At 47.5% G+C, this 27407-nt stretch overlaps 1 protein-coding gene across 1 annotated transcript in view; it reads right to left on the bottom strand.

The window, feature by feature from the left end:
• Window positions 1-1885: 1885 nt before the first annotated feature.
• Window positions 1886-27407, bottom strand: part of LOC119373689 (uncharacterized) — a 79326-nt gene continuing 53804 nt past the window's right edge. Inside the window, exon 4 of the mRNA XM_037643754.2 lies at window positions 1886-5253. Within this exon, the coding sequence (XP_037499682.1) occupies window positions 5091-5253 (163 nt within the window). The 3' untranslated portion in view covers window positions 1886-5090. The remainder of the gene's footprint in view (window positions 5254-27407) is intronic.

Here is a 27407-nt window from a genome sequence, read left to right as displayed (position 1 = left end):
TAAACCATAGCGATTATAGTGTGTATGTGTGCATGCTATTCACAGTTTTAATCACAGTTGTACGTGGGCTGTTTGAAGCAGGTGGCGTCTTTGCTAGGACAAAACCAAGGGAAACGACAGCTGTAATAATAGTGCAGCTGGTCTACCAGAAATACAGCAACTGGGTGCTTGTGCCAGTCAGAATTTTGCAGGTAGTCAGATTCTAACGCAACAATATCTGGCAATGCAGAATTTACAGCACCACTCCACAGGGCTTGTAATGCAGAGAAGTGGCCATTTCCAGCTTAATTTTCTGCTTTGCCTTGGCTGATGCAGCAAATTATTTTAGCATTCTACACAAACCAGACAAATGGGACATTTGTCAGCAGCACCCAAGGTCACAGGGAATACCTAAACTTTGCACAAAGTTCCAATGTGCACTGTCCTATGTGTTGTCTTGCCTATACAAATTGATGGTAGGACTGCATTACACCAAACGTGCTGCAATTGTTATGCCTGTGCCCCGTGCTGCGAAGAAGCACAGGGCTGTGAAGAAGCACACTTGCAGCGAAGTGAGGTACGTAATAAAAATGGTACAATTAGCCCTAGACAGTTGCAATGAGAACCATGTAATGTATTGCACAGATGGTAGCGTCGACCATCTACACGTGCAGTGTATCATGACATATCAAATGGAACGACACGGACATGTAGTACAAAACAGTAACTCTATTACATTGAAGCCTCCTTCCAGCAAAATAGCTGCACCGATCAGAAGCTGCAGTAACAGTAACATAATTGCACCAAATCAAGTTTCGGGACTGAGGCCGTAGTGTCACGTAAATAATGAATTGTTGAATGCAGTTCCACCTCGACTACAACCGAGCTCGAGCTAAGCACTTGTACTGTGGTGTAATCATATACTCTGACTGGCCCATGCTCACACAGGGTGCAAATTCACAAAGGTAGAGTTCGAAGGCGAACGGCACACAGACACAACACACCAGGCAGAAGGCCTGGCCCATTTAACTCATTTGCTCCGTCGCGCGGTAGAAAACACCGCAGGACAGCGAATGCAAAAACTTACTTTGGCGTGGGTTGACACCGGCGTTAGGGTGGCTACCTTACCGGCGTGAAGCGCGCATGGCCTATGGCTGCCGATCAAGCTAGGGACAAGTGGAGCTAGGGGCGTTCTTCTCAGTACCTAGGCCAGTGGCCGTCTTCAGGTAGAAAAAGTGCCTAAAACAGGCGTTTCAGGCTCTACCGAATGGCGGCGCTGCGGTCGCTCCCTGTAGCGGCCACGAAAACAAATGTCGCATCCCAAGGCCGCAGTTAGGTTAAACGGCCGCCGAGCGAGCAGTGGCGCTGTACTCACGCGGGTCAGGGTTAGCGCGGTGGCGCCGGCAGCGTCGCCTGCGGGAGAAGCTAGGCCGGCGGACAGAAAACAGCAGCGAGCCGTTTAGGAAAATGGTAGCGTGCGTGGATGGTCGTCTCCCGCGGTGGGTCCGTGGGGGACGATACCGCGGCTCGTTTCCCGCGGGCCCTTCGTGGTGAGTCGAACGTCGGCGACGTCGCATTTGCGGTGCATTGTATGTCTTACGTTGTCTTGGGTGTGTGTTATGTTTTCCGGGTATTGTATTGGCATTGTATAAGGTTATTTAGCGTTGTACTAGTTGTGTATCAGATTCGGCAGGCGAGCTCGTTGTATGTAAATGTAGTGTTTAATAAATGTACACGTCGTTGTTGCTCGACGGCGTGAACTGTCTCCGTGTGTTCCGAGAGCGGCCCATCTTGAGACCTCACAAGGTGCACAGTTGCTCAGACCACGTTTCGTGGTCATCACTCGAATGAACAATAACGAAACATTTCATTCACAGCTCTTTTAATCAAACTGAAGATTGGCGCCGGCACCAGAGCGCAGTGGCGTGTTGCTTTTATGTCGTATATGTTGTCAATCAATGTGTTGTCAAATATGTTGGCAACTGTCTGTCCAATAAGTGGGGGTGGCATGAATACGAGACTTGAACAGCGCATCGCGGGAAGGAACGGCCAACACAGTGATGTGCTGTGCCAGTTCAACTGCGACAAACCGATTCGCCCAGTCTTCAGTATAAGAGACACGTGACTGCAAAAAACGTTTAATAAATATGCCAGCATGATGTCGCAGAGATCGATTGGCACAGACACGTGCCGCGAGTACCACAGTTGAGGTCACGTCTTTGCAACGCGTGACGTGGCGCTAGTGAAAAGAGCAGCTAAATTGTTACGAGGAAAGACCTCAGACAGGTCAAATGTGAGATTGTAGGATACGGCCTTAATTTATCACCTTAAATGCAACATGGTACTGCATCCTAGCCTGCACATGAAAGCTCTTGTTGACCAAGGTTGCTATTTGGGCCTGTTGGTTTGCCATTAGTGGGTATAACGTTGCGCACAGAATTGACACGGACACAAGAGAGACAAAGTGACACATCGCGCCCTGTGTGTTACATCGTCTCTCTTGTGTCCGTGTTAATTTTTGCGCAATGTTATACCCACTCTTGTTGACGTCGTCATGGAGGAGGGAATACTAAAGAGAGGTCCTGACGTCACATTCGTGAAGCCTCCACATCGCAAACACATCACCTCCTAGCGAAGGGGCAGCGAAACATTTCGCGATTTCTGTCGCGTCGTTTGCAAGCGCATGCGAGCGAGTCGCGAAATTTTTGCAGCCTTTTTTTTTTTCGCCGTGCAAACGGCGCAGGCGATTCACACATGCTGTTGCTGTGTGCTCTTTAGAAAAGCTACGCAATGCCCAGCTGTTGTGTATACCCGGTGCAAATCGCGTGCACTGCGGACAGTACCGGGTGTCACTTCATGTGTACATATACGGTCGCTTCATTGCTGATCACTAATGCATGGTATTTACATGCGAAGCTCTCGGATGTGCGCTCTGTTGCTTCTTACTCATTGTGTCAACTCAGAACAAATGTGAACTTTTGTTTTTGGCATCTGACGCGCCATACATAACATGTGCCGAAGGCATCGTACGTTTTTAGAGGCTGTGTCGTTCAACGAAAGGGAAACAAACTTTTGATGTTGCTATCGAACTACGAGATGTATGTATTGCGCGGTGTGCGCTCGCTGCGAGCTCGTAGTTGTGTGCGTACTGGAATTACAAACTTTACGTGCGCGATTGCGTGTGCAATACAGCGGTGTCCTCTTTTCGACGTGAAGTTACGTCAACTATAGCTTGGCGTTGCGCCGAATAGCTACTACGCTCACTCCATATACATTAGCAAAGAACCGCTAATCGGGCAATAGATCGGGAAATCAGGCTACGACAAAGGAAAAGAAAGGGCTAACACCCAGCAGAACACCTAAGTCACTGCTAAGTGAGTTCGAATACGATGATGCAGGGGCTGAATGTTTTTGATTACGGCACGTACCGGTACTTTCTGTACTCATCTTCTAGCAAACTGCACGGCAGACGGGACACAAAGAAGGAACGAAAGAGACAGACGAGCGTTCCTTCTTTGTGTCCCGTCTGCCGCGCAGTTTGCTAGAAGATGAAACCTTACCAACTCGCCCAGCTTTCGACGCTTGTTACTTTCTGTAATGTTGCACAAAAACGCTCCACGAATTTCAGCACGCAGCGCTCGGGCCTGCCACGCACGAACAGCCTGGTAAACGTCTGCTTGCAACATTTTACTGCATGCGAACCGCACAATACGCGCTAAGTATACGCCAGGACTACAAATCTGCGCAGAAGCGAACCACCGCGGAGAGCACGCCGCGGGGCGTCTGCTGTGTTGTTTGCCCCATAAATCTGACGTCACTTCCATCACACCTTTAGCAATGCATTGGGATACGATAGGGCCTCTCCTGAGTTTTCCTTCCTCCATGATATACGTAGAGGCCATCGCTTCATTTCAATATATTAATGTTTGTATTTAGCGTCACGTAAATGTGAAGGTATTTCCCGGCTTAGCGTGTAAAATGGATTCGAGATGCACACTTACTAAGCGCGGCAATCAAAAGGGGCACTGACACAAAAATTTTCGGTCTGGCGCGTTTTAACATCGAGGCTGTTGGCTCGTCGTAAAACGAATTGCCACAAAAGTTATCATCATCATGAACGGATATGTGCCTGAGAAATTAGGCAAATCCCACTACTCACCGCTGGTTCACTAAAAATTAAGAAGACAACAGTCAGCCCAAGAAATGGCTTCGAAGCGACGACGGTGAGCCGAAGACCACGAGCACGTACAACGAGAGAATACCAGGGAGCCAACGGCGGCTGCGAGAAGAGCCTGAAACGAGGGAAGCCAACGACGACATGCCCGTAGGTCTATGTGAGGTGCGAACGCTCGGTTTCAGCGCGACTTTGTCTCTGGAGTTTGGACATCCGTGTCGTGTCTGTCTGTGGTTTAACTCGAACCAGTCTAAGTTTAGGTTTAGGAGAACCGCCAGATGCAACCAACACCAAACAAACTCACAACGGTGACGAACTTCGTCTGCTCGCGTAATTCGCCTGTCGCGTGTGCCGCGCGATGTCGTTGCCGTCATCGCCGTCTGGTGGCGATGACGTTCTCGACTCGGGCGCGCACTCGCAAGCAGCCGCCGAGTAGTAGTCAGCATGGCGAAAGGGCAATGTCTACTATGACGACATCATTACTACGTGCACGGCTGCAGTGACGTGGCGGAAGTTCAGGGTCACCTTCACGCCGCCTCAAACGATGTCTATGTCGCCATGTGTGGCGTATAGCGCTGGGTTGCGCACGCGAACTTGGAAATTCATATAAACTACCTTCCATGTTATATTCGTTGTCGATACTTGGTAGATGATATACGCATGTTCGCGGGAATCCATCCCGCAGGCGCTATCTCAGCCGCGAAATATTGTGTCAGTGCCCCTTTAAGTTATGCACAGTTAAATGCTTATATGATCCGGCCAAATTTCCCTCTGTAAATCTTTGTAGCCATCAAAGTGCCTTGTCTGCTGAAGGCCACAACGGCCGGGAAATATGTAGTACCATTGGCGTGAGCATCGAGGAAAAAAGGGCGAGGTTTCATTTCCTCGGCCTGAAACACGCATATTGCGGGTGTGAAGTGGCCAACGTTTCGCTGGACTATCGCAGGAAGTATCCGACGATCGTCTGAACGATCTCGAGCGGAGAAACGATGCAGCCGTCGTACTGGCGCGAGCAGTCGGCGTCCTCCTGGCGCCCGTAGCGAGCCGCCAGCTGGTACTTGGAAACCACCGTCGTCGGCTCGTCCGGTGCTGAGTACGGCCTGTGCAGAAAAGGAACATTTCTTCTAAGCACTTTAGGGCCCGGCTTGTCGGCCACCGTCTCATGTCGCGTGGTCACGCAGTCAATTTAATACAGTCAAAATTATTACAGTCAATGCAGGCCTAAGACAATTAAGACTAACAATACTCAAAACCAGTGGAAAATAAAGTCTAAAATATTATAAACTATAGAACTCGCTAAGAATCAATTGCAATAATTGACCTAAAATAGCCAAAAACGCGTCTGAAGCATCCGGCTGATACCCGCGCCGCGCAAGAGAGGGCGCCACCACCTTGGCGATTGTCAAGGGAATCACTGGGTTGCCCGTGCTCCTCAGGTTTCACGGGAGCTGCATTAAACGCGGGATTTAGAACTTTAACCGCAGGAGTTTTCCTTCAATCAAAAATACCCAAGTGATCAAACCGAAGAATGGACCTGCCACGACCCGAAAGGGCATCGCCATGATTGCCACTGCGGGCCGGCGTGACGAAGGTCGCTCATCTCTGGTGCGATCTTGTACGCATTCCAAATAAACACGGAGGCGTGGTGTTACATCCAGCCGCACGCGAATGGCCCATGTGAACCGCGACAGACGTCGCGGCCCTGCATTGACCAATCGCGTGCGGTCACGTGCGGCTGGATGTAATGCCACGCCTCCGTGTTTATTTTGGAACGCGTACAAGATCGCACCACTCATCTGCGTCAAAAACTGTTGGTGAGCTGCAACACAAACGTCCACCTAATAAGAGAGCTAGACAGCACAATGGACGAGCAAGTTGAATCGGAGAGCGCTGACAGCTAGAAAACATCTATATGTGTTTTGCAAAGGTCACCAGACGCATAAAGTCAATACATGGCTTGCACGTGACGTCACCATTGCTGCGGTCCTACTGCGGCGGCCATATTGGTGAACAGCCGCACGTACCAGCCGTAGGACGACTACAGTGTTCAGTACGACTAGCCACCCTAGTTCGACGGAACCGCATTCCCACGGTCATTTTCTTTTTCGCGAGCCGTTTCTCGTGCATCATGCCGCCGGTTGGCACAAGGCAGCCGTTAAATGCGGCGCACTATTCAGAACTGATAGGGCAAGCGAGTTCTCGCTATGAGGAAAAGGTGCGGTTGTGCGACGGAGTGGATCCCTACACGCTTCGACTCGGAACGGACACGTCATCGAACATCTCCGTCTTCCCAGACGTGTCGCAGGTACGAGGACATCGTGGACTATTTGGTTTTCAGCACTGACCTGGTTACTCTGGGCGAAATAAAGGCGTACAAATCAATGGAACCGCACGACTAGTTTACCAGCGGCTGGGTAAAGAGCCTGTCTGAAAACGAGCTTCGCGACCGTAAATTTGATCGTGATTGCAAGGTAAGTTGAATGGTTCATGAAAATGGCCCCTTCGCCAGCTCCGAGTTCTGAAATAGCGATGCGCGAACGCTGCTAAATCAACAAGTGCTGATGTTCGCGCTTAGTTCTCGTGCGAATGCTGCGAGGTGCACACGCCGCAGCGCGTTTTTCGATCGCACGTCTCCTGTGTTGTCCAGTATGTCATAAACATAGAAGGATGCAGTACGTGTGTGTGAACGTAGTGCTGATGGTTTACTCACTGCATGCGGACCGTCATCGGGAGCGAACCGCATTCGGCTTCATCAACACGCATCGGCCTGTGCTCGGCGCCGTTCGGCCTCCGCTTGCCATTTTTCATGACGCCGTTTTTTCGTGCACTCATGTCGCGCAGGGCCTGCATGCTTGCAGCTGTAGCCGAGCCGTAGAGACGGCGGCGCCCAGTCTGGGTTCGTCTCGTCGAACAACGCGGACGGCTTTCCTACGAACGCAAGAGCATCCATGCTACGAAGTGCGCTCCACACACACGAACGTTGGGGTTTTGTTCGTCGAAATTTGCACGCCTCCTGCGCGCCAGCCAGGTCCTCTGACGGTTCGCGCCAAGCATTTTCGTACGCTTGCACTGAGCTTCAATAACCTCTCGTATTCGAAAGAAGCTCATACTAGTGGGCTGCTTCTTTCTTCCCCAGCTGTCGCTACGATTAGAGCAGCCTACAACTGCGCATATAACCATAGTAGAGGAAGAAGCTCGCAGGTGCGACCAGGCAGCGCTGAACAAGGTCTAACCACTGTTCACCAATATGGCCGACTCGCTCCCAGCAGTGACGTCAAGTGACGTAGGTGCAAGCCATGTATAGACCTTTTTTAAGCACACGAACGTCACCAACGGGCGCGCAAGCGCTCATGGGAAATGTGTGTACGCCGCAGCAGCCGCCGCGACGAGTGCGCGGGCCTGCGCTGTAGCTTTCCGCTTGCGCCGTGCTAGGACTTCTTAGACACATGTGAATTTGGCAAGGTGCAACAATTTACTGCGCAATTCAATCACGAACTTCAGTGTTTAGCTGCGACGGCCTCGCGACGATTTCCATCTGCCCCACTGTTGGACCAGTTGAGCGGCTCAGAAGCGTCACCTTTTATTTGTTTTTTTTTTTTTGGCGCCAGTGCGCCTTACGGCATAAATGAAAAAAAGAAAATACAACTCGATTGCCTATGAAGTGCAGGAGCGGTCTATGATTCGCGGATGCAATTGGAATCAACTTCCATCGACATTGTCGACGAGTACAGTGTGAGGTTATGATTAAAGAGTACACTGTAAGTGTAGTCGGCATTTGCGGAAATGAGATACATTCACTGCGTCGCTCGCACCCTATATGTAACTAACGATAAGTGCCTGCTAACCTTCGTAGGTGCTATAACTGCAGGTTGGAATAATACTTAGAGCGAAAAAAAAAGGAGCAGTACAAGGAAGGAAATGAACAAACCAGCGCTCACACACAACTGAAAGTTTAATGCACGCGTGAAAAAAAAAGCATATATACAAGAATGGGAGTGCGTCGCGCGTCTTATTAAGAGGCACAAAAAGTCAAACAACCAAGACGCGTGCTTACAGTCGATTAGTAAAGCTGAATTCATTGTCTTGTAACGACTGAGAAGGTTCACTGACACAAAGTGTGGCGTTATTTGTGACATGATATGTCTCCGAAATTTCTCGCGTTGTCCGATTAGGTTGATGGTACAAAATTACTGTGCTTTCGAAGATGAGATTACATTTTCATGACAGACATAGCAATGCGAGATGAGACGGATCCATTCAATGAATTTCGATGCTCTGCCCGATGTACATGTGGACACAAGAAAGAGAAATTTGCGGTTAACTCCAACACAATTTACAAAACAATTGGCATGCCTCTGACCGCATCTTTTTTTTTTTTTTTTTTGCCCACCGCAGACCCCTGCGACCTTAATGCGACTAAGCTTATTTGGGGCGGCAAACAGAACCTTCGCCCCCACATCGCTTCCCTACGTTCGTCAGGCCATGCGACTTCTTATACATATGTGGATTAATTGCAATATTTCTAGTTTCTTCATTATTTACGGATGGAGGACGTCCGTGTTAATCTTTCTTTGCCACGCGAACAGATTTTCGCAAACCGATACAGCGACACGCAGGATATCCCGCCTCTTTGGTCACTTTGCAGCTGGAAACTACTGCTCATCTTATGTGCGCAAGCTTTTTTCCAATGCTGTGCGTAATCATGACATCACAATTCCTCGTTCAACAATATTCGAATGCGCCGACGCGAAATTAAACACCGATTTCGCTGAACGCGGGCTATACTGCCCGCAAACATGCTCCGCAGTGAAACTTGAAAGCATGTATCAAGAAACTGCAAATTACCAGAGCAAGGCATGTCGCAAGTGAATTCTAGTCCCATCCCTTTTTCTTTAAACACGTTTACAATTTGCTCACTTCTTTGTACAGCACGTGACTTGTTAATTAAAATCAAATAATCATCCGTATACCTGAACACTAACACCTCTCTACAGTTTGGTTAAACCCGATCACGAGCCGCTATGGCACTAAATGTCATAGCGGCTTGTGAACAAGTAATCATTGAATAAATACGAATTCGGTGTTCCAGCTCACATTGCTCACGATAGCACGTTTTGACTGCACGTATCGGCACGTGATAACTCGCATGCCGCTTAACTGCTACATCCGGTATACATCCTCTCGTTAACACCTTCACTGACTGCATCATTCCTTTCGCATTTCATTCGTAGAGATACATGTAGGTGCGTTCAGACATGTGTAGTATTTAGGATTTAATAATAGTAAACTAGCGGCGACGCGTTTTTTTTTTTTTCGTTTCGTGCTCCCACGGCGCCAACGAGCAGCGAGCGACGGAACAGCCGGCGGGCTCGCCGTACACACTTCTCCCATAGTGCTTCGCGCGCCCGAGGGGTGTTCTGGGATCACTTGAAAAAGGTCTTTTGCCGGCACTCAAACGCCCAAGCACTGAACGCGTAACTCGTGTCCCTAAGAGCAAAAGACGAGCTCTGAAAGTGGAGATGAACAAATTCGATAGAAGCAGCTGGGGCTCTTTTTGGTATCAGTACGAGTGTTCTATGTACAGTCCAACGTTGATAAGTGTTTGAAGAGCAACCTTGTCGGCAAGGCACATAACTGAACTGTCTCTGACACACAGCAATTATGAACTTGCCGTGGACATGCTCAAAGAACGCTTCGGGCGTAAGGAAATTGCCGTGGGCGCTCGCGTAAGCTTCAGTTAAAGCACGTGGCTTCAGCAGACGACCGGATTCCTTCGCGACTTCGTTAATAATTCGAAGACTTATTAAGGCCCTCGGCAAGAAGCGTACAGTGCCCTTTTGGGAAGTGCTTACCACAGGATATCCTCACTGCCAAGTGCAACAATGCAGAGCTTCTCGTGGAAGTGACTAGCAGAGAAGAAGCTCTCTTGAAATTGCATCAGGTGCCGTGAAAAATGAATCCAAGGCAAAACGGGCGGAATTCACTCAAAGCTGCTGCCTTAACGACAAGCTTCGAACATCATAAGGAAGCTTGCCTTTTCTGCGAGTTCCTTTACCAAGTGCGACAACAAAATGTCCTTACCAGAGAAGAAACATGAACCACCCCTCGGGCTTGGTGAAAAATAGTGTTCCCGTTACAAGTTCCTTCAATGCGAAAGGAACTCGTTCCAGTTAGATTTCGAAAATTGGAACGTGTCCTTACATTATTGTTACATTTGAATTTTAATCAAAATACAGTGCCGGAATATCCTGAGGCAAGATAAAGTGAACACTTGAAAGCTAACATAGAGCGACATATTTTTGCGAATTAGACATCGGCGGCAGCATGTAGATAGAAGGAATCTAAAGAAACGCTAATAGAAGAATTTTTTTTAGAGACCACCGGCATGTCTAACTGCAACTACCCTGCTCGTCTATTACAAGTGCAACACATGTGGCACTAAGAATACTGCGCTTCAGATATTCAAATAGAAATTTCCACACATGCACCAATATAAATAAGTTTCTTGCACAGGAAACCGCACGGAGAAGAACGATACGTATGCGTTTAATGAGTGCTCATTCAATATTGCAGTCTGATTAGAAAATAATCTCCAGGATACATATACGCAACTTGTTAAAGTCCCTTGTTCGCACTCAGCAAGAGTCGCATCTCGATGTTAGTATCCGACAGACGAACCTGCTTTCTCGTCAGCACTTGGTTCGCAATGTTGAAGAGCCGTTCCATAAAGCACTTGAGGGTACTTTCGCGTTGTACACAAATAGGAACAAAGTCAACCGAGGTCGTAGGGGCGAGCTCAGCGGGCGCAACAAGAATGTAGTGCTGGATATACGCGCTAGAGCACTGCACGGGCCGGATTTTGCGGCCCGGGCCCGCTTTATAAAGCCCGAGCCCATGGTTCCAAGCGCGGGCCCGGCCCGGGCCCGGTCGTACATGACCGAACCCAGCCCGAGTCCGGCCCGGGCGTACTTGACCGTGCCCAGCCCGAGCCCGGCCCGGGCCCGGGCCAGCTAGAGGATATTAGTTGTTGGTGATGATTATTAATGATGCCTTGCGCTTTGTAGCGGGCCATCGGACGGAAAATCCGGTGTGTACATGCATCTGAATGTTGCTTTGCCCGCGGTGTAGCTCAGCGGTTAAGCTGTTTCGCTGTTAAGTCCTAGGACGCGGGTGCGATTCCAGTGGCCACGGCGGCCGCAATTTGATGGGGGCGAAATGCAAGCACACCCGTGTATATACTTATATTTAGGTGCACGCTAGAGAACTCGAGGTGGTCGAAATTAATCCGGTGCCACTTCGGCGTGCCTCGTAATCATATCGTGGTTTTGGCACGTAATACCAAGGAATATAAATGAAATGTACCGTATGTGTCAACCTCAAATAAAAGACCGAAATTTTTATTCCTCCCATGGGAACAACCGTGATCTGGCCCATCGTTAGTGCTGCTAATATATATATATATATATATATATATATATATATATATATATATATATATATATATATATATATATATATATATATAGGAAAAAGGTATACGCTTCTAAAAAACTGTTTATTTGTCGACGTTTCGATCGGAGACCGATCTTCATCAGGATGAAATTTACCAGGCTTCGATGCGCTTTCATATCATCGTTCTCCGAGCCGAGAGGGAGAGAAAACGGTTAAGAAAAGGTACATACAAAGAGAGAGAAAAAAGAGAGAAGTAGGAAACCTGACGAAAAAGAGTCGCGAACACACCATGAGCACATACCTTGACTGACAAAAGAGTTACACGTGTTTCCCGAACAAAAAAAAAAAAAAAAGGTCGCGAACACACCACGTGCACATACCCTCACCTACGAAAAACGCGTTCAGAAAAGCTGAAAGTTTCAGCAGTGGAAAGTTTGCGCATCTCTAGTCCTGTTCCTTGTTACGTTTCTCGTTTGTGCTTCACTCAGCGCATCTACATTGTTATGAAAAACACGTGTTTCCTGAAAAAAAAAAAACGACTACGCTGATATACACAGATCGTCCAGGTGAGGTACATTCCTGTAGTCACTAGTCGAGCTCCAATGCTTTGAAGCCTTAACACAACATGGATGCATTCCTCAAGCCCATTGTCACCCCTCACGTCGGCTCCCCACCTCCACGTTTGCTTCTGAAGCCTGTGAGGTGATGAAGCCTCACAAGAAGGGATAAGCGCTTAAAAGCAGTCAACTCAAAAAGCTTAGTAAAAGTCCGGGAGGAGTGTACAACGGCACATTCACTAAAAAACAGGTGGCCACGATCTCCGGTCTGTGGCTCAAGTTAATGCTTATGAAGAAAGTGGAGAAGGGGATGAAGCTTCACAAGAAGGGATAAGCGCTTAAAAGCAGTCAATTCAAAAAACTTAGTAAAAGTCCGGGAAGAGTGTACAACGGCACATTCACTAAAAAACAGGTGGCCACGATCTCCGGTCTGTGGCTCAAGTTAATGCTTATGAAGAAAGTGGAGAAGGGGATGAAGCTTCACAAGAAGGGATAAGCGCTTAAAAGCAGTCAATTCAAAAACTTAGTAAAAGTCCGGGAAGAGTGTACAACGGCACATTCACTAAAAAACAGGTGGCCACGATCTCCGGTCTGTGGCTCAAGTTAATGCTTATGAAGAAAATGGAGAAGGGGATGAAGCTTCACAAGAAGGGATAAGCGCTTAAAAGCAGTCAATTAAAAAAACTTAGTAAAAGTCCGGGAAGAGTGTACAACGACACATTCACTAAAAAACAGGTGGCCACGATCTCCGGTCTGTGGCTCAAGTTAATGCTTATGAAGAAAGTGGAGAAGGGGATGAAGCTTCACAAGAAGGGATAAGCGCTTAAAAGCAGTCAATTCAAAAACTTAGTAAAAGTCCGGGAAGAGTGTACAACGGCACATTCACTAAAAAACAGGTGGCCACGATCTCCGGTCTGTGGCTCAAGTTAATGCTTATGAAGAAAGTGGAGAAGGGGATGAAGCTTCACAAGAAGGGATAAGCGCTTAAAAGCAGTCAATTCAAAAAACTTAGTAAAAGTCCGGGAAGAGTGTACAACGACACATTCACTAAAAAACAGGTGGCCACGATCTCCGGTCTGTGGCTCAAGTTAATGCTTATGAAGAAAGTGGAGAAGGGGATGAAGCTTCACAAGAAGGGATAAGCGCTTAAAAGCAGTCAATTCAAAAACTTAGTAAAAGTCCGGGAGGAGTGTACAACGGCACATTCACTAAAAAACAGGTGGCCACGATCTCCGGTCTGTGGCTCAAGTTAATGCTTATGAAGAAAGTGGAGAAGGGGATGAAGCTTCACAAGAAGGGATAAGCGCTTAAAAGCAGTCAATTCAAAAAACTTAGTAAAAGTCCGGGAAGAGTGTACAACGGCACATTCACTAAAAAACAGGTGGCCACGATCTCCGGTCTGTGGCTCAAGTTAATGCTTATGAAGAAAGTGGAGAAGGGGATGAAGCTTCACAAGAAGGGATAAGCGCTTAAAAGCAGTCAATTCAAAAAACTTAGTAAAAGTCCGGGAAGAGTGTACAACGGCACATTCACTAAAAAACAGGTGGCCACGATCTCCGGTCTGTGGCTCAAGTTAATGCTTATGAAGAAAGTGGAGAAGGGGATGAAGCTTCACAAGAAGGGATAAGCGCTTAAAAGCAGTCAATTCAAAAAACTTAGTAAAAGTCCGGGAAGAGTGTACAACGACACATTCACTAAAAAACAGGTGGCCACGATCTCCGGTCTGTGGCTCAAGTTAATGCTTATGAAGAAAGTGGAGAAGGGGATGATGCTTCACAAGAAGGGATAAGCGCTTAAAAGCAGTCAATTCAAAAAACTTAGTAAAAGTCCGGGAAGAGTGTACAACGGCACATTCACTAAAAAACAGGTGGCCACGATCTCCGGTCTGTGGCTCAAGTTAATGCTTATGAAGAAAGTGGAGAAGGGGATGAAGCTTCACAAGAAGGGATAAGCGCTTAAAAGCAGTCAATTCAAAAAACTTAGTAAAAGTCCGGGAAGAGTGTACAACGGCACATTCACTAAAAAACAGGTGGCCACGATCTCCGGTCTGTGGCTCAAGTTAATGCTTATGAAGAAAGTGGAGAAGGGGATGAAGCTTCACAAGAAGGGATAAGCGCTTAAAAGCAGTCAATTCAAAAAACTTAGTAAAAGTCCGGGAAGAGTGTACAACGGCACATTCACTAAAAAACAGGTGGCCACGATCTCCGGTCTGTGGCTCAAGTTAATGCTTATGAAGAAAGTGGAGAAGGGGATGAAGCTTCACAAGAAGGGATAAGCGCTTAAAAGCAGTCAATTCAAAAAACTTAGTAAAAGTCCGGGAAGAGTGTACAACGGCACATTCACTAAAAAACAGGTGGCCACGATCTCCGGTCTGTGGCTCAAGTTAATGCTTATGAAGAAAGTGGAGAATATCTTTAGATTGGAACGCGTGTGAGCATGCTGTATGTCCGACAGCGTGCTCCTAAAGCGATGTCCGAAAAAAATAATAAAATAAAATATAAGAAATATATAAAGAAAGAAAAATGAGAGAGAGAGATTTTCCGTTAAGATTATTATTAACTTGAATCTTCCAGAGCACGAATTGAAGACAGTATGCCCGGATTGATATTTAGTCCAGCCTTGAATGTATTAAATTTATAAATCATATATGATTCGCGCTGTTCACGCTCCCTTGTACTGGAGAAACCACTTTGCAGGAGTGTAACCTTGATGGAATCAAATGGGGGGTTTTCGGAATATATATGCTGAGGCAGAGGAAGATGCGGAAGCGAATTAACATGGGAACGATGGTTATTAAAGCGGGTGCGGAAGGCCGTGTCTGTCTGACCTATGTATTGAATACTGCATACTCCTACCTCTAGAAGGTATACTACATTAGAGCTGTCACAGTCAAGGTTTGAGTGAAGAGAGTATTTGAAATTGGAATGTGTGCTTTCAACAAAGTTGGTTGCCTGTATATGTTTGCACACCTTGCAACGAGCCTTGCCGCATGGCTGGCATCCAGTTACAGGTACCTTATCGGTTTTCGAACGCATATATATATATATATATATATATATATATATATATATATATATATATATATATATATATATATATATATATAGGGAATGAAGAAAGAAACTACGACTTTCGTTGGTTTGGCACTGTATATTTTCACTAACGTTTCGTCTGGTGGACCAGACTTTGTCAAAGTAACAAGTACATCGCGGTGGGTTTCCTTATAAACACGCTTAAAGCAGATAGATAGTTTCAAAGAACTTATCGATAGCAAGAATGACAACATAAGATAGCGGTCACACGCAGTCGACATGGATTTATGCGCGCACATTTGGGACTCGTGGCAGCGAAGTCAGGTTACACAGAGTAAGATAGATTGCACACGCAGTTGATATGGCATTACACACTAGTGATATGACAGAATTTATTGGATTGCACGTCACATGGAGGAAAATGCGGTGGGGGGGGGGGGATGACATCAGATCTGCGCTTTATCTATTTTTTTCGCAGGAACGTAATGACATGCTAGCATTAAACTGCGAACAGTCTGAAATCGCAAACAGAAAATCTACGCAGCACTAAGATCAATTTTTACTTTTTAACTTCTCCGACGGTCTAAAAATCTCCGAGATTTATTAACGTCATCGAAAGTAATAAGCCCGAAATAACTGTCTGTGCACCCTGCAACAAAGCACGTTGCAAGGTGTGCGTACATATGCAAACGACACAGAAAGCCATTAGCACGTTTTCAGACTTCTCCCTTAACATTCGAGGTTCATTTAATTGCGCTAGTTCTAACGTTATATACATGCTTGAGTGTACCGTCTGCAAAAAACAGTACATTGGCCAAACGGAAACTTCATTTAGATTACGCTTTAAAGGGGCCCTGCACCCTCAATTACGCACGTTGTTTTTATCGGCCGTTTGCTTTCTATGGGTCTTGATGACTGCTGTGGCACCAACGAAAGCGGCGAGAACGAAGCGTTTGATATTTTAATTTGCTTCCGAAATGGGTTTCCGCGCCGATTGCAGCGTCGTACAACGACAATTTCTGTTACAGGAAGTGAGGTAGCGTGCGTGACTTATGCTGTTCGTTTTGATTGGTGGGAAATAAATAATATATAGTACACGCTTGCGACACACTCAGTATGTGGAATTTACCCATTTTAATGTGTTTAATGCTCGTTAGAGCTGCGAAAAGGACACCAATTTGTGCATCGATTTTAACTTATCTGAAACTGCGACACAGATGGCGCTGACGAACGGCCTACTCAAGGCGCAGCCTTTATCAATACACTGTGCTTTGCATTTCTGCCTTACCATGTGCTCGAGGTGTCTAGGTGTGTTTGCGTACCTACCATCAACTGCTGGTGTCGTCTTTGGTATTTGTCACCTACCAGCATTGTGTTGAGTAAACTTGATTGTGTGCACGTCAAAAGGAGCCGCGCCCGCTTGCGACTAGAAGGCCACCATGTGCTGCGGGGTTCCGGTATGGCAAAATGTAAGTAGCGTTTTGATTGGAAGCAGACAAAACTCCGGTGACACGTCACTTGGCGAGTGAAATACGAAAGGGTACGCCGATTTCTGTCGTCTGCTCTTATTTTGAATTTGTAAGTTCAATAACTTCCGTTTCCGTGCGTCTATCTCCAAAATTCTTTTTGCATTCATCTCAGGACGATACAAGGAACGCGTTCCGATGTAAAAATCGGAGGGTAAAATATGGGTGCAGGGCCCGTTTAACAACCAAAAATCGCATTCCAATAAGCTTCCTAGCCTACCATTATCAAAACACATTCGTTTACCTGGACATTCTTTTGAAAATATTCGGGCCACTATACTTGAGTCAGGCTTTCGTTCTCATCATGATCGTGAAGCCCGCGAGTCTTACCTAATCTATAAGTTTAACACCGTCTCATCCGGTATCAACGAAAGCACAGGCACGCTTATAAGCGTTCCCACTAAGCACTATTAATCATAACCTGGTCTTCAACCGGATAGGCAGCCCTGTTTCTAATATCGCTCGTGCTTCTTCTACGGTTACGTTGGTAATCACCCACTATTTTTCAGCTTTCGTACCAGACTACGTGCATACGTACTCAGTTGCGTGCATCATGTACGGTGTCTGTGCTGTTTTTTTAGTTTTTTTAGTTTCTTCTCGTATTAACCTTGATGTGTTTGAAGCGTACTTCAGGAGAAGTTAAAAAGTAAAAAAAGTAAAAATTGATCTTAGTGCTGCGTAGATTTTCTGTTTGCGATTTCAGACTGTTCGCAGTTTAATGCTAGCATGTCATTACGTTCCTGCGAAAAAAAAATAGATAAAGCGCAGATCTGATGTCATCCCCCCCCCCCCATTTTCCTCCATGTGACGTGCAATCCAATAATTCTGTCATATCACTAGTGTGTAATGCCATATCAACTGCGTGTGCAATCTATCTTACTCTGTGTAACCTGACTTCGCTGCCACGAGTCCCAAATGTGCGCGCATGAATCCATGTCGACTGCGTGTGACCGCTATCTTATGTTGTCATTCTTGCTATCGATAAGTTCTTTGAAACTATCTACAGTGAAACCTCGGTGATACGATCACAGCTCATGCGAATTTCGGGGTGATACGAATTTTTCGTTGGTCCCGGCCAAGGCCCATTGGCTGCAATGTAATGGAGTACGGTTGTTGCGAACCGATTTTCACCCAGCGACGTTTGATACGAACGTACGCTACCGCCCAGGTACGAAGAGGTGCTGTCCGCGCCGTCGCGGAAGATGCGCCAAGCAAGTGCGAGCGCGGGAACGCAAGCGTGGGCATGCGCGCCGCACCGCCAAATCGTCAGAATCACGGTGTAAGAAAAACAATTTTCTTACGGTCGGAATAAACCTTCAGAGACGCGTCACGGCCTCCGAGATTGTGTGCGCGAATCTTTGAGGCTCTTATGTGCCTCCGTGTGCCTTCGCGTTTAGATTACAGAAGACATTAACCCCATGCTTTTTTTTTTTTCTAACGCGTCGACGCGGGCTGCTGTCCTTGTACTGTGTTTACACGTGCCTGCCCCGTGCATCAGACATCCTATAAAAGGTGGACGAGGACCGAAAGAAGGCGAGAACGGTATTGGCGAAGGAGTCAGGCCTCACAACGTCAACATGCGCGACCGTTGAGGTCGCACTTGTGCGGGCGCGGCCGTAAATCTTCCAAAAAACAACCCCAACACCTTCGCGATAACAAAATCATAACGCAGGACCGTGGTTCTGTAATTTTGTGGATCCATCGCGTCAAAGCGCTTCTTTTGTTACTTTCGCTGCAGTACTGCGGTGTCATGCGAAAAAGGGTACTTTTGGAAGGCGCTACTGCTGTCGCGGGTCACAACGCACCTGGTTATCTAATTAAATACGCGCGCACGGGCCGTATATTTACGAGTGCTGGTATGATTACCGACATCTAAAAACTTAACTGACAATCATTCAGGGTTCTTCCTGACGTTGCTGCGGCCCTGAAAAAACAATAAATGAAAATGTACGCCAGCTTTCTTTTGTCGCATGCCAATTTTCCATGCTTTCTCGTGATACGAATTTCGGATGATACGAATAGTTTTGGTGGTCCCGTGAGATTCGTATCACCGAGGTTTCACTGTATCTGCTTTAAGCGTGTTTATAAGGAAACCCACCGCGATGTAGTTGTTACTTTGACAAAGTCTGGTCCACCAGACGAAACGTTAGAGAAAATATACAGTGCCAAACCAACGAAAGTCGTAGTTTCTTTCTTCATTCCTTATTCTATCGGGGTCCGCGTGATTCTTTTCCCACTACTATATATATATATATATATATATATATATATATATATATATATATATATATATATATATATATATATATGGGTATAATACAACGGAGGCGTTGTCAACAGTGATATAAATATTAATTTCCCAACAGTTTCGGGAGGGGGCCTCCCTTCCTCGGGGGATGAGTTGAAATACAAAAGTTAAGTACAAAAGTATATGCGCCTTCATAAAAACAACTGTCTATTTTGTCTACGTTTCGACGGGAGCCCCGTCTTCTTCAGGACATAACAATATAACATAACAAGACGGGGCTCCCGTCGAAACGTAGACAAAATAAACAGTTGTTTTTATGAAGGCGCATATACTTTTATACTTATAACCTTGCGGCAACCGAAGTACTCTTCCGTATATATATATATATATATATATATATATATATATATATATATATATATATATATGAAAGAAAGCTATAGACAGTGAAAAACATAACATGTTATGTTTTTCGCTGTGACTAGTTTTCTTTCATATAATTAAACCAATAGCCAGGAACATTCTTTCGAGAGATATATATATATATATATATATATATATATATATATATATATATATATATATATATATATATATATATATACCTTGTGCGACGACGTCAGGTAATACGGAACGATTGTTGTATTTACAGCAAAGGCGCGCGTACCAAAAACCGAACACCGGCGATCCAACACGATGATGATGATCACGATGATGATGATCACGATGATTTGTATGCACAAGTGAAGATGATGACCAACACAGTCAGCGCTCACACTATTTTCCCCCTTCACGAAAGCGGTCAGCAAGACGTCCATTTAGTAAGGGTACGAACGCCGGATATAGGGCTTCAGGCGAGACACATGGGTGATCTCGGTACCGCGACGGCGGCGGTCCGAAGCCGAACTAAGGGACTATACACGCTATCCGCACACCCGCTCCGCACGTGGCGGGACACCTGCCGCCCGCAAACGGAGGAGGAAAAACCGGTACCCCGTGTGCGACGATTGGCGTCGTTCCGGTTTTTCCTCCTCCGTTTGCGGGCGGCAGGTGTCCCGCCAGGCGCTGAGCGGGTGTGCGGATAGCGCGTGTATAGTCCCTAACAGGAGTGACGCGATAATTCACCGCAGACGTTCGTTCAAGCACGGTGTAAGGGCCCAGGTATCTGTGAACGAATTTTTCACAGAGCCCCGGTGTGCGGACAGGTGTCCAGAGGAGCACTTCGTCGCCTGGGTGGAAAGACACAACTCTACGTGTCTCATCACAACGAACTTTCCTCTTGGCCTGAATGGTAGAGGTGTTGGCGCGGGCAGTTTCACGGCAGCGGGCGACGCGGGCAGCAAACTCTTCTGGAAGGGACGCTGATGGGACAGAGGGTGCGGAGAAGAAGCTGGTGTCCAGAACAAAAGACGGTGCACGGCCATACACGAGGAAGAACGGGCTGTAGCTTGTAGTGCGTTGTATCGCCGTATTGTAGGCAAACGTGACGAAAGGCAGTATTGTGTCCCAGTTCTTGTGATCGGGCTGAACATACATAGAGATCATGTAGGAAAAAGTTCGGTGAAAACGCTCGATGAGACCATTTGTCTGCGGGTAATATGCCGAGGTGGTCTTATGGATGGTGTCAGAGGCATGTAGGACTTCAGCGAGGACATGAGAAAGAAACGTCTTGCCACGGTCACTAAGGAGAACTCGAGGGGCGCCGTGGCGTAAGATAATGGCACGCAGGACAAAGTGACTTCGGAGGCAGCACCAGAAGGAAGAGCTGCCGTCTCAGCGTAGCGAGTTAAGTGGTCTACGGCAGTAACGATCCAGCGATGACCGGCGGGTGTAAGCGGAAGAGGTCCGTATAAGTCTATGCCCACGAACTCGAAGGGAGCGGACGGGCACGGTAGAGGTTGTAAAGGGCCGGCGGGAAGAGATGTCGAACGTTTTCGGTGCTGGCATGACGAACAGGACTCGACGTACTTGGAAACACTATTGGAACGGCCAGGCCAGAAGCAGCGAGTCTTGATGCGATCGTAGGTTTTATGAAAAGCTAAGTGGCCAGCCGTCGGGTCGTCGTGAAAGGCTTCTAAAACTTGGAGTCGAAGTGAGCGAGGGATGACTGGGACCCATCGGTTACCGAGAGGATGGTAAATGTACCGAAGGAGCGCTCCATCGTGAAGTTCGAAACGCGCGAGCTGTCGTCGTAAGCGGCTGTTGGGAGCACGGGACGAGCCAGTGAGCCGATCGATGATTGTACGGCAGTATGTATCTGCACGTTGTAGCGCGGCGAGGTCTGCGGACTGAAGCAAGTCATCCGGCGCAGTGGACTTTATCGGACTAAGGCTGGTCATCGGCGTGGTCGCTTCGCTGAGAGATGCCACACAGGAGGTAGGTGCGTCATGGTTATTTTGCGACAGCGGACAACGCGACAAAGCGTCGGCATCTTGGTGTTTCTTACCCGACCTGTAAGTGACAATGTAGTCATATACTCCTGGAGTCGGAGCACCCAACGGCCGAGGCGTCCTGACAAGTTCTTCAGAGAGGACAACCAACAGAGCGCATGATGGTCTGTCACGATCGTAAAACGGCGGCCGTACAAATAAGGGCGAAACTTTTGCACAGACCACACGATGGCCAGACATTCTTGTTCAGTGATGGTGTAATTCCGTTCAGCTGGAGAGAGAGTGCGACTTGCGTAAGCCACTACTTGCTCTTGCGAAGTCTGGTCATGCTGCAGCAGGACAGCGCCGATTCCACGCCCACTTGCGTCAGTGTGTAAGATAGTAGGTGCTGTGGGATCGAAATGGCGAAGAACTGGCCCTGACGTGAGGCATCGCTTGAGGGTCTGGAAAGCAGCTTCACAGCCATCCGTCCAAACGAAGGATGCACTTGAGGTCAGAACTTTGTGAAGAGGTGCTGCGATAGTGGCGAAATCACGGACAAACCGGCGGAAGTACGACGCTAAGCCGAGGAAGCTTCGAAGGTCCTTTAGCGTAGTGGGTTTAGGAAAGTGCAAGACAGCGGCCACCTTGTCAGGATCAGGTTCAATACCGAGCTTGCTGGCGACGTGACCCAACACTTTGATGCTGCGGCTCGCAAACCGACACTTCTTGGTATTTAGCTGGAGACCGGCTTTGGCTAGACACGTTAGTACCTCGTCTAGACGTTCTAGGTGTTGTGAGAAGCTGGACGAAAAGATGACGATGTCGTCCAGGTAACAAAGACAGGTCTTCCATTTTAAGCCCCGCAGTACCGTGTCAATCATGTGGCTGGGGCATTGCAGAGCCCAAAAGGCATCACATTGAATTCGAAGAGGCCATCAGGTGTAGCAAATGCGGTCTTCTCTTTATCAGACTCGTGCATCGGGATCTGCCAATAGCCAGATCGCAAGTCGAGGCTTGAAAAGTATTCAGCGCCCTGTAAGGTGTCAAGGGCATCGTCAATCCGAGGCATAGGATATACATCCTTCCGGGTAATTTTGTTTAGTGCCCTGTAATCAACGCAATATCGTACGGACCCGTCCTTTTTCTTAACTAGGACAACAGGAGAAGACCAAGGGCTTGCTGAAGGCCTGATAACGTTGCGTGCGAGCATGTCATTGACTTGTTCCTCGATAACCTTGCGTTCTGAAGACGACACACGGCATGACTGAGAAGGGTAGAGCAGGAGCAGACATCCAGATCGCTAAAGACCAGGAGGAGGGGATTCTTCCTATCGGCCGGGTCGAATCGCGTACCCCTTGGTGGTGAACCCTTTCCCTACAGAGTTTTTTGCCCAAGAACAACACAAAAATACGCATTTCTCTTCCTTCGTCGATTTGATTCTACGTGTCTTGAAACAACTGAAAAACTAGTTAAAGGCGCTTTATTCGCAAGATAAAAGCAAAATATTTTTTTTTTCGAAACCATGCAGAGCGTTGGCTTCATTGCACTGCACCACGAAAAGTGCCCTAACCTTTCCTGTCTTCGGTGGGTGCATGAAATGTCTCTGAAATAAAAAAAAATAATGCGCAGGGACAAGGGAGCCCGTGAAAGAAAGCTTTGAGCGCGTCGGGGGGGGGGGGGGGGGGGGGGGTTGTTTACACTTATCGGCGTCTACTGCCGATATACGTTCGGACGCGGTCTTCGTCCGAATCCGATTATTTAGAAAAAAATATGCTGCTCTCTGCAATCGCTGCTTCACTCGCAGGACAACTGAAATTATTCCTTCCACAAAACCTCGGCGAACAAGCGTTTTCTTCTTAAAGGGATACTGAACAAAAATTTGAAAAAGCTACGAAAACACTTGCATTCGACTCGGACGACACGACTGTTCCTATAAACAGCGTTTATTTCACGTAATTTCGAGCAGTTGGCCGTATTTTTAGCGGATTGTGAGAGCGCGGCAGCTGCACGCCAGTGCGCTTGTCGACGGCCGTGACGTCGAATGCTCCAGCAAGAGGGGGGCAACCAGGGCAACCGGCACGCTCTCTCCTGCCCTGCCACTTCCCTTTCTCCACCTCTCCTCTCAAGAACACCTTCCCGACCATGGAGGAAGCAATACTAAGGAGAGGCCCTATCGTATTCCAATGCATTGCGAAAAGTGTGGCGGAAGTGACGTCAGATTTATGGGGCAAACAAACCGGTATGGGGCAAACAAAACAGCAGACGCCCCGCGGCGTGCTCTTCGCGGTGGTTAGCTTCTGCGCAGATTTGTAGTCCCGGCGTAAACTTAGCGCGTATTGTGCGGTTCGCACGCAGTAAAATGTTGCAAGCAGACGTTTACCAGGCTGTTCGTGCGTGGCAGGCCCGAGCGCTGCGTGCTGAAATTCTTCGTGGAGCGTTTTTGTGCAACAGTACAGAATGCCGGTACGTGCCGTGATCAAAAACGTTCAGCCCCTGCATCATCGTATTCGAACTCACCTAGCAGTGACTTACGCGTTCTGCTGGGCGTGAGGCCTTCTCTTTCTCGTAGCCCGATTTCCCGATCTGTTGCCGGATTAGCGGTTCTTTGTTCGTGTATATGGAGTGAGCGTAGTAACTATTCGGCGCAACGCCAACTTATAGTTGACGTAACTTCACGTCGAAAAGAGGACACCGCTGTATTGTATACGCGATCGTGCACGTAAAGTTTGTAATTCCAGTACGCACACAACAACAAGCACGCAGCGAGCGCACAACGCACAATACATACATCGCGTAGTCCGATAACAACAACATAAGTTTATTGCCCTTTCGTTGGACGACACAGCCTCTAAAAACGTACGATGCCTTCGGCGCATGTTATTTACGGCGCATCAGACGCCAAAAACAAAAGTTCACGTGTGTTCTGAGTTGACACAATGAGTAAGAAGCAACAGAGCGCACATCCGAGAGCTTTGCATGCAAATACCATGCATTAGTGATCAGCAATGAAGCGAACGTGTACGTACACTCTAAGAAAAAAACCGGCTGAAGGGGGAGTAAAGTCAGCTTTAGTCCTCAAATCGTGTCGTTAGTCCGCGAGAGGACCAACTGTCGCGAAGTGCGTGTCGTGTGCAAATTCGGAGGACTAGACATACCTCGGAAAAGACTAATGGGAGGACGAACTGTTGCATTTACTCCCGCGGGTAGAGGTTGATGGGAAGACGTTTTTTCTGTGGCCTTTGTTTGCAGCAAGGCTCAGCATCGAACGCGAAGCAGTGATCGTAGATCCCACGAATGCCTCTTTCAAAGGTCATGAGCTTAGCTCTCGGCCAGGTGCTCCCTATTGTTCCGAAGCCCTCCTTTCTACTCCGTCGCGGTGCGGGTTGCAGGCGGCGGGGACCTGAGGGGTGAGGAATAGACCGATCCCACCAAACCATCTGCGCATGCGCGAGTTTCCGACGGTGGCACTGCCGCCATCTTAGTTGTAGTTCTCGGAGCGCTGCTGGTGCGGCTGCTTGCTGCGTGTTTCAGGTATATTGGCGTTTTGCACCAATCCTCGACACGCAAGACGATTGAATACGGTGGAAAACTGTGTCCGCACCTCCAATGCATGTTATTTATTTCAGGTTAACTGCATCCTAGCGCTAAAGGAAAACAAGAACAGTTGATAGTGCTTACATGTGACGAGGTCGTCTCGTCGGGTTGATGCGCTTGCGTCGTTTTGCTGATTAACTATTAGTAATAAAAAAAAGAAATCACGTTCCCGTCGTCATGAGAGCAAATATCTTCTTCAGTGAACGCAAGCATGCAAGCGACACAAGCTACAGTATCCGGAAAATAACTTGCCCAAACTGCGTAGAGCACAGGAGAAAAAAAAAGCCGAAGGAACAAAAAAAAAAAAGAAGCTCATTGAGCTTTTTTTCTTTTTGTCGAGGCGACACTTTCCATGTAGACTGTGTTGTCAACGCAGGACTTCGATCACAGTAATACGTTAAACGTGAATGAAGATAAAACAGTCGCCGTGAAGCAGGTTAGAGGCGCGTCCGCTGAACGGTGACTGGCCGCTCATGCCGCTTGCCAAAGGTTAACATCACAAAAATCTCGTGAATGGCATAATATTTCCTGCTGTACAAGGGATGGATGAGTCAGTAAGAGATTTTGGCGACACACGCAATGCGACGGATAAGCAGTAGCTCGCTCCGGCTGGCGGCGGCGGCCTCAGCCGGTGGCTCGGCGCTGGTATTGTCGCTAGGCCTATATATCGCTTCGAAACAGCAGTGCACGGTTAATAGCCTACGCTCATAAAGAAGTTCAGCTTTGCTACCGCTGTTGCCCGCTTTACGATGAGTTCACAATAATATCGCATATTGAAAGGAATAGGGAAATCCCGGCGGCGGAGTTGGCTGCGATGCCGGCACGGCCGAGTTTTCGCCGTGCGCTCCACGGCGCGAGCTGTACACAGCATGCAGTTATAATCTTGGCTTATATTACAGGTCTCATTCATGCTAGACGCTTGACAGTCGTCATCGCATTTGGTGAGAGGTCGATTTAGGTCTCCCTATATATTAAAGCGATCTCTGTTGAGCCCGGGAAGGACGTTGTATCCAATGTGTCGCCGCTAGCGGCGATCGCCCCGGCAAAGGGATCGAGCTCACGTTATATGAACTTTTTGCTGTCGCTGATCGGTCCATCGTTCGCGCAGCAAGGTTGTTATGACGCAATAGGGCACTGCTATAAACCACGATGCATCATGCACAGGGAGTTCACAAACACGTTGAACAAGAAAGTGCGCGTTAGTTGCCTCTCTGTCCGACTTCGTTGACTGTCGCGCACATTCCCGTCAGAGCTTGAAATCCTTTGAGCACACGTAAAATCCGAGTCCTTTTACTCCAGGCTCCTGTTGTAGCATCCTAGCACACAGCACGTCAACCCAACCAACGCAATTCATCCAAATAAAGCCGCCAAAGCTCGTTAATGCAGCTCGCCAATGCACCAGCTGTAGGCAGCTGAACGTACCGAGTACTACAAGTACCGGCATGCACGGCGGCAGCGGTGGCGTAGTGCAACTCGCGATGAGATCGGTCTATTCGGCGAACGCGTGTTCCAAATGCCCACTGCACAGATGACAAGAAGGCATCGGCGCGTCGGCCCGCTTACTGCTGCGATCAAGAAAATAACGCGAGGAAAGATGAATAAATTTGTAGGGTGTTTATATTGCGTCATCAATTATGAGGACTTGAAACTTAGTTCACCAATAAGCTTCCCAATATTCACTGGCGGTGACAATGGTGTAACTCTGACGGACGTTTCAGCGCTTATGTTGGGTATCCTTCCGCGCCGCACTCTTTCTTCTTCAGTATCGCTCGCCGGAGTGTCGAGTGCGGGTCGTGTTCGTCACTTGTGATCTATCTTGCTCTTGTTTCGGGGTCAGCGAGTGCCGCTATTTACGCAGACTATCAACGCAGCTCTGAAGAACATACCTCGTTGCATGTGCTGCAATTGTGGACGCGCATGCGCGTTTGTTTCTGTGTACCGGCTGTTTATTGGACCCATCATCGTAACTTTCCTGCGGAAAAATGGACACATCAGCTTGCATGCAAGACTCCATCGCAGCTTCCTTTCTGCAAAGCTTCAGAGATGGACGCCATCACATCGAGGTGTGATCAACAATTTCTGGATTTACTGGCTCTGCAAACAACGTGCTTCTGCTAATTTTGAAGGCAAGTTTATTATTTTCATTGCCTTGATACATTGTATTATATATAACATCAATACTAAAAAAGCATTGTGCGTCGCATGCTCTTGAGCATGCGACTGCGCAAAAATTGGGGCTTACGTGATTAATTCGTTCTCTTCTAGCTACTTTATTTTGTAACAAAATTTTCTTTTTTGTATTTCTTCCAGGTAGGACTCGCCCTAGTAATTCGGGAACAGGCCCTACACCAACTAAATGATGGCATTCGTTCCTTTGTGGTGTTTTCGTAAAAATAAAGATTGATGTTAATAGAATCGTGTTTTCCTTTCTTCCTTGAATACTTGATAGAACACCGTAGGTTATCTGCAACTT

This window comes from Rhipicephalus sanguineus, chromosome 11 (genome assembly GCF_013339695.2).
Source record: "Rhipicephalus sanguineus isolate Rsan-2018 chromosome 11, BIME_Rsan_1.4, whole genome shotgun sequence".
Classification (NCBI taxonomy): Eukaryota; Metazoa; Arthropoda; class Arachnida; order Ixodida; family Ixodidae; genus Rhipicephalus; species Rhipicephalus sanguineus.
The sequence above is the reverse complement of the archived record's forward strand: the minus strand, read 5'-3'. Positions and strand labels throughout refer to the sequence as shown.